Below are 13,675 nucleotides of genomic sequence, written 5' to 3' on the forward strand. Positions count from 1 at the left end.
TTATATATATTTATCTGCTTTTATCAAAGTTATCTTGAAAGGTCAAACTTAGAGCTATTTTATCGTTAGATTGTGGTAAAACCCAATTAAAAGATTTAGTTTTATCTCTTTTATCGAAATAATTAAGTTAATGCTAAGAAACCGATAGGATTTTACTCAGTTCAAATTATAATAATTATCACAATTTCTAAAATAAAATTATCATCATTTAGAATTAAACTAAAACGATTAGAAACAAAACCTTATTGTTTCTAAAACGTTTAAATCATATTTTTTCAAGTGTCGTTTAAAAATTATAAAGTTTAGTTTTTGAGATATACAAACGAAAACATTAAATATCAAAATCGGGGCCTATGACAGTATTCATTGCAAAGTTACCACATTAAAATCTCATCGACAATTACGATTTATTAAAATGATTTATAGCCTCTTGGATCTTAGAAGTTAGAAAATATGTTCTAACTATATCTAATATCCGAGTATTATAATCTGTTATTAATACATTTGACGAGAATAACTATAAATTTCAATTAAAGATAGAGAAAATATTACGCTTTATTTTATTTGATTACATTTATTAATTTTCGAGGAATGATGTTTGTATATGGTAGGTATATATGTCATATAGTCAGGCCTACATATACATATGTCGTTGTTCCCGACAAATATGTTGGAATATCGCTATATACAGTAATTTACAGCACATAGTTTATTTATTAATTAAAATAGAAAAAATAAAATCTACTGTAGATGGCAAGAGATTATATATCATGTATCGAAAACTCGTCCTTATTCTTCTCCAGTCTCTGCAAGTAAAATTGGCTGTTGTCGGGTTTAAGTACATTTACTAAGTGTTCTCCAGTATATTCGGGTTACAAACGGTAAGCCAATTGACCATTATTTTCACATAAACAACTAATTATTTGCATATTATAATCTACGAACTAAATATTAGAAATTTATTATACATATCTACACTATACATACATAAAGACTTAAGTAGACAGTATTTGAAATTCTATGATTTCTACGAAAATCATATCAACTTTCACGAACAAAAAACACCCATTGTAAAGAACTTGAATGATTTTGCAATAATTACGCGATAAATGTATCTTGGAAGATATTAATAACTAGACTTTATTGTTAACTCTAATCTTGACTTGACCTTCGGAACTTAGACGTGTTTATAACTAAGGTGAGACAGCTTCGATGCATAGTAGCAGATTCGACAGATATAAATGATTCACAGATTTACGGAAAAATGTTTCGTCTTATATTACTTGCATTGATTTCATTCATACGAGCAGGCCATCTAGATTTTCGCAAGGAGTACGATTATATTATTGGTGAGTATTATCAATAGAAAAAAAATTATGTTTTGATATATTTATAAATACTTTTAATGATACAAAATGATTTTAAAGCATGAATTTAGAAGGAAAATATTAGAAATAACACATTATTAAAGTTTATTTAATGAAGGAATAATGAGTTAAATGTTATACTTTTATTAGGAAAGAAACTAATTTTTCTCAAATAGAAGATTCTACTTTTTTTCTAAGATAGAAACTCAAACGACAAAAACACATACCACTAAACCCAAAGATCAAATAGCTTAAATTTGAGAGTAGAGATGAGTTTTATAAAAATTTGTTAATGCTAATAGCGAGTAAAATCTTCATTAAGTCCGACATCACTCGAGATGTCGTACCGGTACGTGACCCCTTCTATCTCCCCATCTCCTGGATCTTTAACCACCAAAATTTATTAGCAAAAATGCTCCTAATTTACACTTTTCCGTACAAAATTTCAGAAATTTTCGACAAAACACACAGGAGTTATTAAGCTTGAAAGTGAGTGAACAAAATCATTTTAAGGTTCCCTGAGTTTAAACACGTAAAAATCTTGGGATGATTTTTTGACCGATCGTCATACTTTCCCTCTGTTATACGTAACAGCCGGGGAAGTAAAACTAAATAGATATAAATAGGTTTAACAATAAAATTGGATAAAAATTAATCTTTATGATATACATTATTAAAATAAGGAATAAAATGATCCTCTTCCTTTCAGAAACACACAAAAGTATATAGAATATATAAAACATTAACTAGACCAGTGCATATTTATGGATGCACTGGTCTAATTAATGTTTTATATCTTGATAAAAGATAAAAGAATTATTGCAGCGGAAATGAGATATTTTACGAGAACAGCTTGATACATCCGTACAGACAAGAAAAACAATCAAGAAATTCTTTTAAAAAATTGATCGAAAATCAATAATTTGATATATTCGAAAATACAGAAGTAACTATAAAATATATGTTGAAAAAATAGGGAAATAAACGAATATCAAAGAGAATTTTGAATTATAAACCTCCAGCAAACAGATCTTAATGGCTAATTTGGCCTAAAGCATAAAAGAAAGAAGGAAAATAATATCTTAAAACATACTGAGTATCTTTGTCATTCAATAATTTGACAAACTTCAATGTTTTTCATTATAAAACTACAATATGAACACGTTTTAAAAGAATTTTACGTTAATTTAATAAATAATAAACCAAACTAAATTATAGTATACATTAAATTATCAAATCATGTAATCGAATTGCTTAATCTTTACAATAAATACATTATTCATGTTTCTATTTCGAAAAACCGGAATTAAATTACTTATTAAGTCAAGGAAAAATTTGTATTTCATTCTAGCGTACAAAGTAGTTTGAACAACATTAATGTACTCAATAATTTGTTCTAAATTCTAAGCTTCAGAAAAATTAATTATACAATTATGTGAAGTAGACTCTACACAGTCGATGTGTATTAAAATGTCTACAGGATTATGTAATGAAATATTTCTTCTCATAATAACTAGACTGATTTTTATAACGCATGAGAACGATTTAAATTTTCACAAGGAGTACGATTATATTGTTGGTAAGTACGAGTAATCAATTATAAATAAAATATTATATATAGGCCTAATATATATAGGGGAAACCACGCCAGAACTTAACACTTAAGTTTATAAGCGTTGTAAAATAGTAAAGGATATAAATAGACGTTTCAAAAGGAACAAAGTTTATTTTGTTACTATAAATGACGTCCACACTTAAAGGGAGGGAGGGGGATTAATTTACAGTGAGAATAAGAATATAATTGTTTTTACTAAATAGGACCATTGTGCTTTTTCAGTCGGAGCAGGATCAGCAGGAGCCGTAGTGGCAAATAGACTGTCAAAAGATGCTAATATACACGTGTTATTATTAGAGGCAGGATCTAATCCTAGTCTTATCTCTGAAACGGCAGCCTTTCCTGCAGAATTACAGCAAACGAAATATGATTGGGAATTTAAAACAGTTCCTCAGAAACTGTCTTGTTGGGGACTTAAAGATCAAGTATGTTTTTTTTTTTTTTTCCTAAATGAAAATCTTAATAAATTTTATTATTTCCAAAATAATTGTAATAATTTTTTTCACAATAGCGTAGCCGCTGGCCTCGAGGTAAAGTTCTGGGAGGAAGCAGCATTCTTAATTACATGTTATACGTAAGAGGAAATAAAAGAGATTTTGACGAATGGGCTAAAGACGGTGCGACAGGATGGAGTTATGATGATGTTTTACCTTACTTCAAAAAATCCGAAGATAACCGAATCCCCGAAATGAATCAAAATGGTACAAAATTAAAAATGTTAAAAGCATTCCATAAATTGTCGATACTAAATATAGAAGGGGTAGATCTATTTCTAAAATTAATCATTTATAGTTATAAATCGATTTATTTAGGTTATCACGGCATAGGAGGAGAACTAACAGTAGAAAAAGGACCCGAAAACCCTTTTAAAAGAGCATTTTTGAAAGCAGGGAAAGAACTTGGATACGATATAGGAGACTACAACGGTGAATTTCAGAAAGGTATGAAGCAAACGTATTACTCTTTTTCATTGCTAGTGGATAAGGAAGAATAAAGATCATTCTGTATTCTTCCTTATCTCGATATAACGTAAAATTACATTGATTTCTTTTTATAATTTAATACCACATATTCTGCTATTTCTTAAATTTTATATAAATTTTTCCAGTATTTTCGGAAGTGCAAGGAACATTAAAAGATGGAACTCGATGCAGTACAAAAAAAGCATTTTTAGATCCAATTAGAGGAAGAAGAAATTTAGATATTCTTACCTCTGCTTTCGTAACAAAGGTATCTTAAATTAATTTTATTATTTACTACATTAATTAAATCAAATTAACTTTTAAGATTTTACAATGTAACTTATTATAGAATGATATGTTGCATATCTTATCTTAAATCATTCTAAATCAACATAATTTCTTTATAAATATATTTAATAATTAGTTTGTAAATAAAATTAAGTTCATTATAATCATTATAAAGGTGATTTATTATGAATTTCGATACGAAAATCAGCAAGAAAATAGCACACTACGTCACAATTTTCAGATATTGAAACCCTTATTAGCCTATATCAGGTATCTCGCTCTCTACTTAACGTACCTATCTCTCTTTCCTTCCCAAGGCTATACCATTGAGTCAGGCCTTTCCTTTAACATCCTATCCTATATCAGGTATCTCTACATTTACCAATGTGAAGTAGATGATCGAAACGTGGTTCGGATTACACCTAAAAGTGTGGATTCCCTTCTTGATATATCTGCCAATGTTCAAATAGGGTAAATGAAAAACAAAAACATACCCTAGTATGATTTTTATAGGTACAATACTACTGTACAGTACAATATCCATATGCTATCTGTATGTTTATCATTATACAAAAATATGTATATCTTTTTTTATCCTTACATGTTAGAAAATTTTCATTTATCATTTATATTTTCACACACTGTCTTATCTTAATATTGTCAAGAAGGGAATAGAGCAACATAAATCTAATTGATAAATTCAGTTAAACTAATGCAATGACATATCATATAGAATCTGATGTTCCGATTCACCTCCGAACGTGATCGAACTTCCTGATATACACTGTCAGAGATCATATCATTGCCCACTAGCGTTATGAAAATGCTTTAAAAGTCGACAGAAGGAATGTGGTCAGGGACGTCGAGAGGAAATGGAATGGGAATTTTTCTCCAGCTTCTTTCCTTCTCGACAACTGGGAGGAAACTTAAGGTTTCCTACCCTTATAAATTAATGCTATTTTTACTAATAAAAAAAACCCTGTAATTAAGATTGCTTTTTATTCACAAAGAAACAATGGCAAAAAGGACCCGTTCTATCTCCGGATCTCTAAAGCGTAAAAGCTCTTGTGAACCCGAATGTCTATAACACTCCTCAATACCATTATGAGCAATGCCTTTACATTTGTTCGTAATAAATGATAACTGGAACATTTCTTTAATGAGAGTTTCCAATCGCATCTGATAGAATGTGTGCCTATAAAATGCCTTTCACTAGAGATGTTGATGTTGACCAATTACCCATCGTATTCTGGACAGTTCTAGTTAAATTTCTTGGACAGTATATTCTTGATTTTACGATTATATGTAGCATTCTAAGATGCTTGAATATATCTTTGTTTTAGAGATTGCTCTTAACTCCAAGAACACAATGGCCCTTTACCTGTGGGTACAGTCTAAATCATAGTGCGGAATAGTACTTAAATATTGTATTTGAATGTAACTAAAAATGTATCATAAAATAAATTACTTACTTAAATTTACAGATTAATTTTGATGATGATAAACACGTAAAATCCGTGACTTTTGATTACAAAGATAGAACAGAAACAGTTTTAGTTCGTAGAGAAGTAATTTTATCTGCAGGTGCGATCAATTCTCCTCATCTCTTGATGTTGTCAGGAATTGGACCAAAAGAAGATTTAGAAAAATTTCAAGTAAGTACATAAGATAAAAAAACTATTTAGGTCAATAATAATAATAATATAAGACGTTGCTAAGTCGAACCGAGTTAAACTGACTGTTTATAGGTCCCGAGAACAGTATATAGGGTTTTCTATATAATACGATCGGCATAGAGCCATAGTGTTTGTTTTTCTTAGTCACTATTACAACAACACCATTACAGCCTTGCATGGCACCGTAATAAGCAATTTTGTACGGTGCTATGCAACGAAATACCGATCACATAACTAAAATTATTATTACTAGAAATAATTGGGTTGCGTGTTGTTCAGTCTAATCCCACTTTCCTTTATGTTTAATTAAACGCTATATTTTTTCAGATACCCGTAATTTCCAATTTACCAGTTGGAAAAAACCTACAAGATCATGTCGCCACTGTCGCTTTGATCTTTACAACAGATGGGCCACATACATTACTAAAATCCAAATTGACTACTGATGATGTAATAGAGTATTTAAAGAATGGTCAAAGTAAGAACATATTTATTTCAGAGTTGCTGTAATAATTTAATGTCAGGACGGCCGAGACGGTTAAGGCACTCTGACAAACTCGGGTTTGTTAAAGAATCGGTTATATAATAAAATCGATTATTTTTCTTTTAGATAATTTAACTACAGTGGGGGGTGGCGAAGGAGTTGCCTTTGTGAATACAAAATATAATCTTATAAAAGATTGGCCAGACATAGAAATAATACTTTTTAAATTTAGTTTAGCTTCTGACGGAGGAACAACATTCAGAACAGGGGTTGGAATTACAGATGAGGTAAGTAATTGGCATGTAATGATAATTTTCTCTCTTACGTTTCTTTTGTTCGATTTTTTAATGAATCAATTATAATATACGTTCGTCTATTTTTCAGATGTTTACAAAATATGCAGGCTCGTACGTCAATGATGAAACGTTTACCTGCTTTCCATTGCTACAAAGGCCTAAAAGTAGAGGAGAAATTCGATTGAAATCGACAGATCCTTACGAACATCCAATCATCGATCCAAAATATTTTTCTCATCCAGATGACCTGAAAGTTTTAGTTGAGGGTATAAGGATGTTTCTTGAATAACTGATAAAATTATTACGAGTTATTCATTCATTGTATTAAATGTTTTAGGAATGAAAATTTGTCTAGAAATAACATCTACTTCCGCTATGAAAGAAATAGGAACAGAACCAATAGAAACTATTATTCCCGGTTGTGAAAAATACGAGAAATTCTCAGATGATTACTTAGCTTGCGCTGCCCAAACATTTACCCAAACAGTATATCATCCAATTGGAACTTGCAAGATGGGAAGTGCCTCTGATGACAGATCTGTTGTGGATCCTGATCTCAAGTAAGTGTAGAAATTCGAATAATTATTAGCAACATTCAATGAGCTCTTGTATCATTTAATGTTTATTGATAAGTTAGGTGAAATGTATCAGGCTAAGGGGTGCATGATATCACAGATTCCGTCCCTCACCACCTGGCTGCCCCATTTAGACCTGGCCAAACCCATAACAGGCTTGCTAACAGAAGCTCTCTTAGTGTCCACAGGGAGGAAAGAGTTCAAGAAAAAATAAGCACTAGCAATAAACAACTCAGAATTACAAATAAAAATACCTAATCTATGAAAAATCTATGAACAACATAATAGATATAATGATAATCTGTTATTGTGTTCTTTTCATTTTAACTTATTTTATATCGTAAATGCCTTATAGGCCTAACAGTTTTTTTATTCAAGAATAGAGTTAGCCTAATATTATGGCTTTGGTACTGTACAACTAGATTGCTGGTTTCTACAACTAGGTGGTAGGTTTCAAATCATACCCATTATAGACAAGCATAACTCATTATGGGAGTTGGCCGAATAGTCTAGTGATAACTAGACAGGAACTTGAGATTTTGGCTTCCCAGAAGACTAAATGGCCTCCAAAAATTTCCGAAATATCAATACTAAAATCAAAATGAAATTCTCAGTGGTCAGTCCAGAGGAACCAGAACCCAGGACCGCTTAGTTAGACAATGATGGTAAAGAACAGGGCTTTTATTTTGTTTTGTGTGCACTAAGATGGCGTCTTTTCCATACCCATCGTGTAAACAATGTTCTTCAACTATTCTATTTTAAACTATTTTAATGTAGTGAACTTGTGATGTGTTCGATTACGATAGTTGAAAAGAATGCGATAATTTGACACTATATTTTGAAAGGCCAACCTCATTTCTATCAATAATCAGATGTTTGAAAATTATGATTTTTTAACCACTACTTGTGATACTTTTTACCGAGCATTTAATTTAATTTTTCCTGTTACAGTTTTTTTTATGTGATTTTTCTGAACCTGTGAGCCATTTCACCCCAACATACTCTATATTTTTCAGAGTTATAGGTGTTCAAGGATTACGTGTGGCAGATGCTTCTGTTATACCTCTCATGGTGACCGGACATACAAATGCACCTGCAATTATGATAGGAGAAAAGGCTTCGGATTTGATTCTTAATGATTTAAAAGCAACAAGATCAAAGAAAGAATTATAAAAAAAATAATAATAAATAAATTCGCTATATTGAAAGAATTTAACGTACGAATTTATACATATAAAATACACGTGTAAGTTATTGTTATTTTACATTGTTAAATTAAATAGTTATAAAAAATTTAAAATTTTGTAATAAAAAATATATCAAAAACAGTTCTTCAAATATATCTTACACTCTCGTGAAACATTTATTAATTTAAATTATAAATAAATTTATGTATACAGAATATTTATTTCACTTAAAATATAAACAATAGACTAAACATATAATTGATGTATCGATTCTGTAATTAAAAACTTAATTACAAAATATTGTGGGGAAATATGTATTATATCCCCAAAAGTACTGTATGTATTTCAACAATGGTTGATTATTTATAAAAAATGTGATGAAATATTTACATAAATGATTTTTTAAACTGTATATATCATCAACTCAGTCCAAATCTACTATGCAAAAATCTTCATCTACATTATCTTTAATCCATTTTACATAACGATTGATAGCTGTATAAACAGCAGGTATACCTAATGGAGCGCATCCTGCCCAAGTTCCGAAAGAAGTGATACCCACAGTTATATTTCGATCACCTTCATCGAGAATAAGAGGACCTCCCGAATCTCCCTAAAATTTTATTAAAACACATTTTTATCTTCGTATAGAATTGTTATAATAATTCAAATTCTTCAAACTAAAAGAATATTACTTACATTGCATACTCCAACCATTAAACTTCCCGCACATAATTGATTTTTTGAGAGATAAATAGTGCCCAAACCAGCAACCCAATAAATGAAGCTGCACCAACGGTGAGAAGAAATGTCCACCTTCACTACTTGCAACAGTTCCGGTATGCGATTATTGACTGCAAATTAGAAAATATCCAGGCATATTTTGAAAAACATTTTTCAATTTATTTATCAGTTAATCTTACTAATAAATTATTGTTTAATTTATTTAAATATGTACAAATTTGCAATTATTTTGCATCTATATTCTTAAGTCTTCGGTATTGGAAGAATGGGAAAGTAATGTTTGGTTATTATTATTTTATTTTTCAATAATTCTAAAATGACTTGGAATTTAAAATGTATATTAAATGGAAATGAAACAAAAATAAAATCAAGCTAGAGTTTTATAAAGCTCAAGAAAGATTTTACGATTTTTTTTATACAACACAGTCGAGATATTTTAAAAACTATAAAATTATAACTGTAATTTTTATTATTAAGTAGATAACTCTCAGCGAAAACTGGTGGTTATGTATAGTACTTAATAAGAACATGGAAAAGAGAATTTGCAAATAAAAAAATTAGTTAGTTTCCATGCCACCAGGTGACATTAGTGCGCTATAAATAAAGAACATCAAGTCGATCAAACTTTCTAGTGTGCCTCACGTATAGCTGGCTACAATATTACGATAAATTAGCAATGTTCTTCAGCAGACTTTAACAAGAAGTTTATTTCCTACACTTTACGTCTCACTAAATTGTTATTTATTTATTACTCCGATTATTGGTAATGTCGACAAGGCAAGAGACTACTATCCCCATACAATAAATATGGTCCTAATAAAATATAAAAGAATTTGTTTAAGTTAGTATCATCAGTATTATCACTGGACAAGATCGGTAGACAAAAATTTTCTAATTAATCTAAATTCATCTTTAGCAATGAATGTGTTTTTGAAGGAAAGTGGTTCATGAATCTATTATATCCCTTCTAAGTGAGAGCCGTTATGGAGAAGACAGTTTAAGTATATGATATATTCTATAAATAATTAGAACAATCTATTTAGAATCTATTCTATTACTGTATATCTAGAATCTAAAAACTGCAGTTCAAAAGTGACACTATATGCAGCTGCATTGATCAATCAACTATTAGTATCAGTTTATGTAGACCCGAAACATGATCAACTAGTTTTTATTGTATACTACAGTAATATTACACTGCTTCAACAAAAAAAGAAGGTATTTTTGAAGTTTTTATTAATAATTACTTTTTCTTATATACTTTAAATATATAAGAAATATTTTCGTATATGTTTCCTGTACTATAGATTACTTTCATATAAGATTTAATTTAATTTATATACATTAAAAGCGTGCTGTCAGAGCACTCAAGGTAGGTTGTGCTTACCCCAAAATACCAGTAAGAAAGTCTGTTTGGCTAAGTTTTCAAAGCAGAAATGTGAATTTACTTGAATCTCTGTGTTAATATACATGCATTTTGTACCTCCCATTCTAGGTGAGGGGCTAGAGTTTTAGATTTTCAAGTCTCCTGCGAACGAGGACAGCATTAGGCGATGCTTTTATCTCCCGTAAAGTTGCTAGACTTAGCTCTTTAAATGTTACTCAACGGGTAAATAGATCGAAAGGTAAGCATTTGTCTCCTGTTTCTGTCTAATATTTTTGGCCATAACTAATGTAATTCTCGAGAAAATTGATTTTACAACAGTAATATGATACCTCAAATAGTTCTTTATAAAATACAAGATAAGATTTGCCAAAAATTTTGCATAAAGTACTAATTGTTTCTAAAATAAATAAATAAAAAAGTCATGAATTAGAGCAGTGCAAATACTGTCGTCCAGTACCGATCGGTAACTATTCTCAAGGGAATTAAGATCTTAATGATAATATACATTTCTTAAATAAATATGTAACATTTATTGTACTTTCAGTATCTTGATATTAAAAATTGAAACATATTTAAAATGCAGATTAACTTACTTCTTCGAGTATTTCCCCATCCCATGGCAAGAGCCATCTTTCCTACAAAATCTTGATTTGTATTTGGAATACAAACTGCTTGAGTGTTTTCATCAAATTTTAAAGGTGTCGACAGTTTGCATAAAGCAATATCGTTTTTCACTCTGAAAGACTTATATTCTTTATGAATAATTATGGACGAAAACGAAACTTTCGTCGATGATGAAGATCTGTTAACGTTGCCCACGACAGCAGAAAACGAACGAATCGGATAAACTTTACCTCTAAAACTTAAAAATAACAATAAAATAAGATATTATATATTTAATTTAATTAACTATGACAGAATTTTATTTACTCCACTAAACAATGCGCTGCTCCTAATAACCAGGACGAAGATAAAATGGAGAAGGTGCAAGTAAATTTTTTATTTCGATAGAGCGCAGCCTAAAAATTGTATAAATTAAAGATTCGTGTATAAAAAATCAGTATTTTTTATTTATTTAAAACAATACTTACTACCCAAGGATATTCTCCTTGAGGAGCATTTTTTCCTCCTATTATTCTAGGAACTTCTATATATAATTAAAATAACAATTTATATTATAAAATTTTTAAAATAAAGGAAAATTCAATAACTTACCTTTCCCAATGAGCTAGAATAAAAATATGAAATCCTGTCATTAACTGTATTATATAAAGTATACTGTATATGGTGTGTAAAATGCAATTAAATTTCGCATAATTTTCGGTTAAAACAAACAAAAATAAAGTTTACTCACGTTTTCGAGTCCAGCTTTGAATTCAAATTCATCAAAGAAGTGTTCATTTGTTAAACACATCTATTCATAAAAAATATATATGTATAAATAAAATTAAAGTAAACTATATACTTACTTTGTTTAATTATTAAATACCGTCACTGAATGTAGAAAAACAGCAATAAACAGAAACGAATGCCACTTAACAAACATAGCACAAGAGAATTATATCTGTTGTCGGAAGTAATAAATTCGGAGTTAATATGTAAAATGAATTCATTGTAACTAAATTGTGAGAGTTATTTATTTATAATATAGAGCGAAATCGAAACAGTTTTTGAAATTTTTCTTAATGAAATCGGCATTATTATTAAGAAATCGCTCTATTCATAGTTGAAAAATCTAAAAAATAGTGTAACTTTTTAGAGGTGATATGCAAAAAAAAAAAAACAATAGTCATGATATTTTATAAAAGAAAAAAGTATTTCCTGAATATTGCAAAATTCAAAATTTCATTGTAAATAGAAAACAGAAATTTCATAATTGTAAATTTAAAAATTAGATTATTATTAGTTAAAATACATAACATCGATCTTACCTTTAAACATAATAATATTAAGGTAAAAATCGTAAGCGTAAATACGTTTAACATATTGTAGTGAATACAGTTAGTACTTTTTAAAAAGTGTAAGTGCTTTTTATTCAAAAAAGTATGACACACGGAGGAAGCCATGTAAATTTTAACCCTTATTTTAACAATAGAACATCAATTATTTTAACAAATCGAAAGTATATTATATTATTAATTTTAAAATTCGGTCAATTATGGAATTTCAGCAGCAGACCGAAGCCGTTGTATATTATTATTATTTTCTTTTTTTACTTTCTCTTCCGCCATTTTTTATTTTTTTTAACGGAAAAATATTTATTAAATTTGTCATGTCAACGAACGTTTAATAATGTTTGCATATGAATGTGTTTAATATAATGCAAATGTATACCACATCGGCAATAATTTACTGTATATTTACAACGGATTAGTATTTGCATAATTGTTATTACCGCATAAATCTTATTTGACATATTTATTTTCCAAGATAATTAAATCGTTAAAATACGTCTCGATAATAATAATAATAAATTATTTTATTTTAAAAAGAAATCTTATTACTTTTAATGGATATTTTTACTGAAAATTAACTTTGATTTACTGAACTAAAATACCTAAAAAATGACCTCTAAACAAAGGCCAATACCGAATAACTGCCGTTATTTTATTCAGAGGTTTGACTGTATTTACAATATATATACATATTTAACCTTTATAACGTCTCTAACATTTGATATATGTTTTAATGTTATAAATGACAATAGCTCGTATTTAAATGCGAATTACATATTCATCACACGTTCAATATCACTTTGAGAATTCAAAGTATAAAGTTCTTTTTCTATTTTGTATTTTTATGGCGGAATTTAACGTAAAGATTGCAATTCACGAGAGAGATTATATAGCTTCGAATTAAAGGAAACTCGTTTTATGCCGCATGATTTAAGAGATAAATGGTCAAATGATGGATAGATCAGATTAAGCTTAAATTTATAGACCTGTCATCCAGATTGTTAAATACAGATGAGAATATTAAACTCTTAATTTCAGACTTAGTTCTTAGAAATTCTAGATTTTATTTACGTTAAAAATACAATGAAACTGTTTTAAAATGATTTTTTTTTTAAATCTTTTCTGAATTAATTTTATAT

The 13,675-nt window shown here is 29.0% G+C and overlaps 2 protein-coding genes across 2 annotated transcripts; one reads left to right on the forward strand and one right to left on the reverse strand.

Annotated features, from left to right (window-relative positions):
* Positions 1–1,235: 1,235 nt before the first annotated feature.
* On the forward strand, positions 1,236–8,497 carry LOC136980864 (glucose dehydrogenase [FAD, quinone]-like). The gene is made up of 11 exons (XM_067277063.1): positions 1,236–1,349; positions 3,205–3,407; positions 3,494–3,683; positions 3,795–3,923; positions 4,091–4,212; positions 5,717–5,887; positions 6,236–6,386; positions 6,519–6,679; positions 6,777–6,954; positions 7,026–7,248; positions 8,280–8,497. Exons 1-11 carry the CDS (start codon positions 1,265–1,267, stop codon positions 8,434–8,436), a joined length of 1,770 nt encoding a protein of 589 aa, XP_067133164.1. The 5' UTR covers positions 1,236–1,264; the 3' UTR covers positions 8,437–8,497.
* Positions 8,498–8,874: 377 nt separating this feature from the next.
* LOC136980886 (transmembrane protease serine 3-like) lies at positions 8,875–11,896 on the reverse strand. Its single transcript, XM_067277094.1, has 7 exons — positions 11,861–11,896; positions 11,797–11,809; positions 11,673–11,728; positions 11,512–11,600; positions 11,175–11,443; positions 9,150–9,304; positions 8,875–9,063 (listed from the first exon to the last, which is right to left on the reverse strand). The coding sequence occupies exons 1-7, from the start codon at positions 11,894–11,896 to the stop codon at positions 8,875–8,877; spliced, it is 807 nt and encodes a 268-aa protein (XP_067133195.1).
* Positions 11,897–13,675: the final 1,779 nt, after the last annotated feature.

This window comes from Centruroides vittatus, unplaced genomic scaffold (genome assembly GCF_030686945.1).
Source record: "Centruroides vittatus isolate TY-2023 unplaced genomic scaffold, ASM3068694v2 contig_728, whole genome shotgun sequence".
Taxonomy (NCBI): Eukaryota; Metazoa; Arthropoda; class Arachnida; order Scorpiones; family Buthidae; genus Centruroides; species Centruroides vittatus.

What these genes read in the sequence shown, in the direction of transcription:
- LOC136980864 (XM_067277063.1), top strand. Translation starts at nt 1,265, where the DNA reads ATGTTTCGTCTTATATTACTTGCATTGATTTCATTCATACGAGCAGGC. An exon ending in CAACGGTGAATTTCAGAAAG is followed by an intron (nt 3,924 to 4,090) that starts GTATGAAGCAAA and finishes AAATTTTTCCAG; the next exon opens with TATTTTCGGAAGTGCAAGGA. An exon ending in AAGATTTAGAAAAATTTCAA is followed by an intron (nt 5,888 to 6,235) that starts GTAAGTACATAA and finishes ATATTTTTTCAG; the next exon opens with ATACCCGTAATTTCCAATTT.
- LOC136980886 (XM_067277094.1), bottom strand. Translation starts at nt 11,896, where the DNA reads ATGCGAAATTTAATTGCATTTTACACACCATATACA. An exon ending in AAGGAGAATATCCTTGGGTA is followed by an intron (nt 11,601 to 11,672) that starts GTAAGTATTGTT and finishes TACAATTTTTAG; the next exon opens with GCTGCGCTCTATCGAAATAA. An exon ending in TAATGGTTGGAGTATGCAAT is followed by an intron (nt 9,064 to 9,149) that starts GTAAGTAATATT and finishes ATAAAATTTTAG; the next exon opens with GGAGATTCGGGAGGTCCTCT.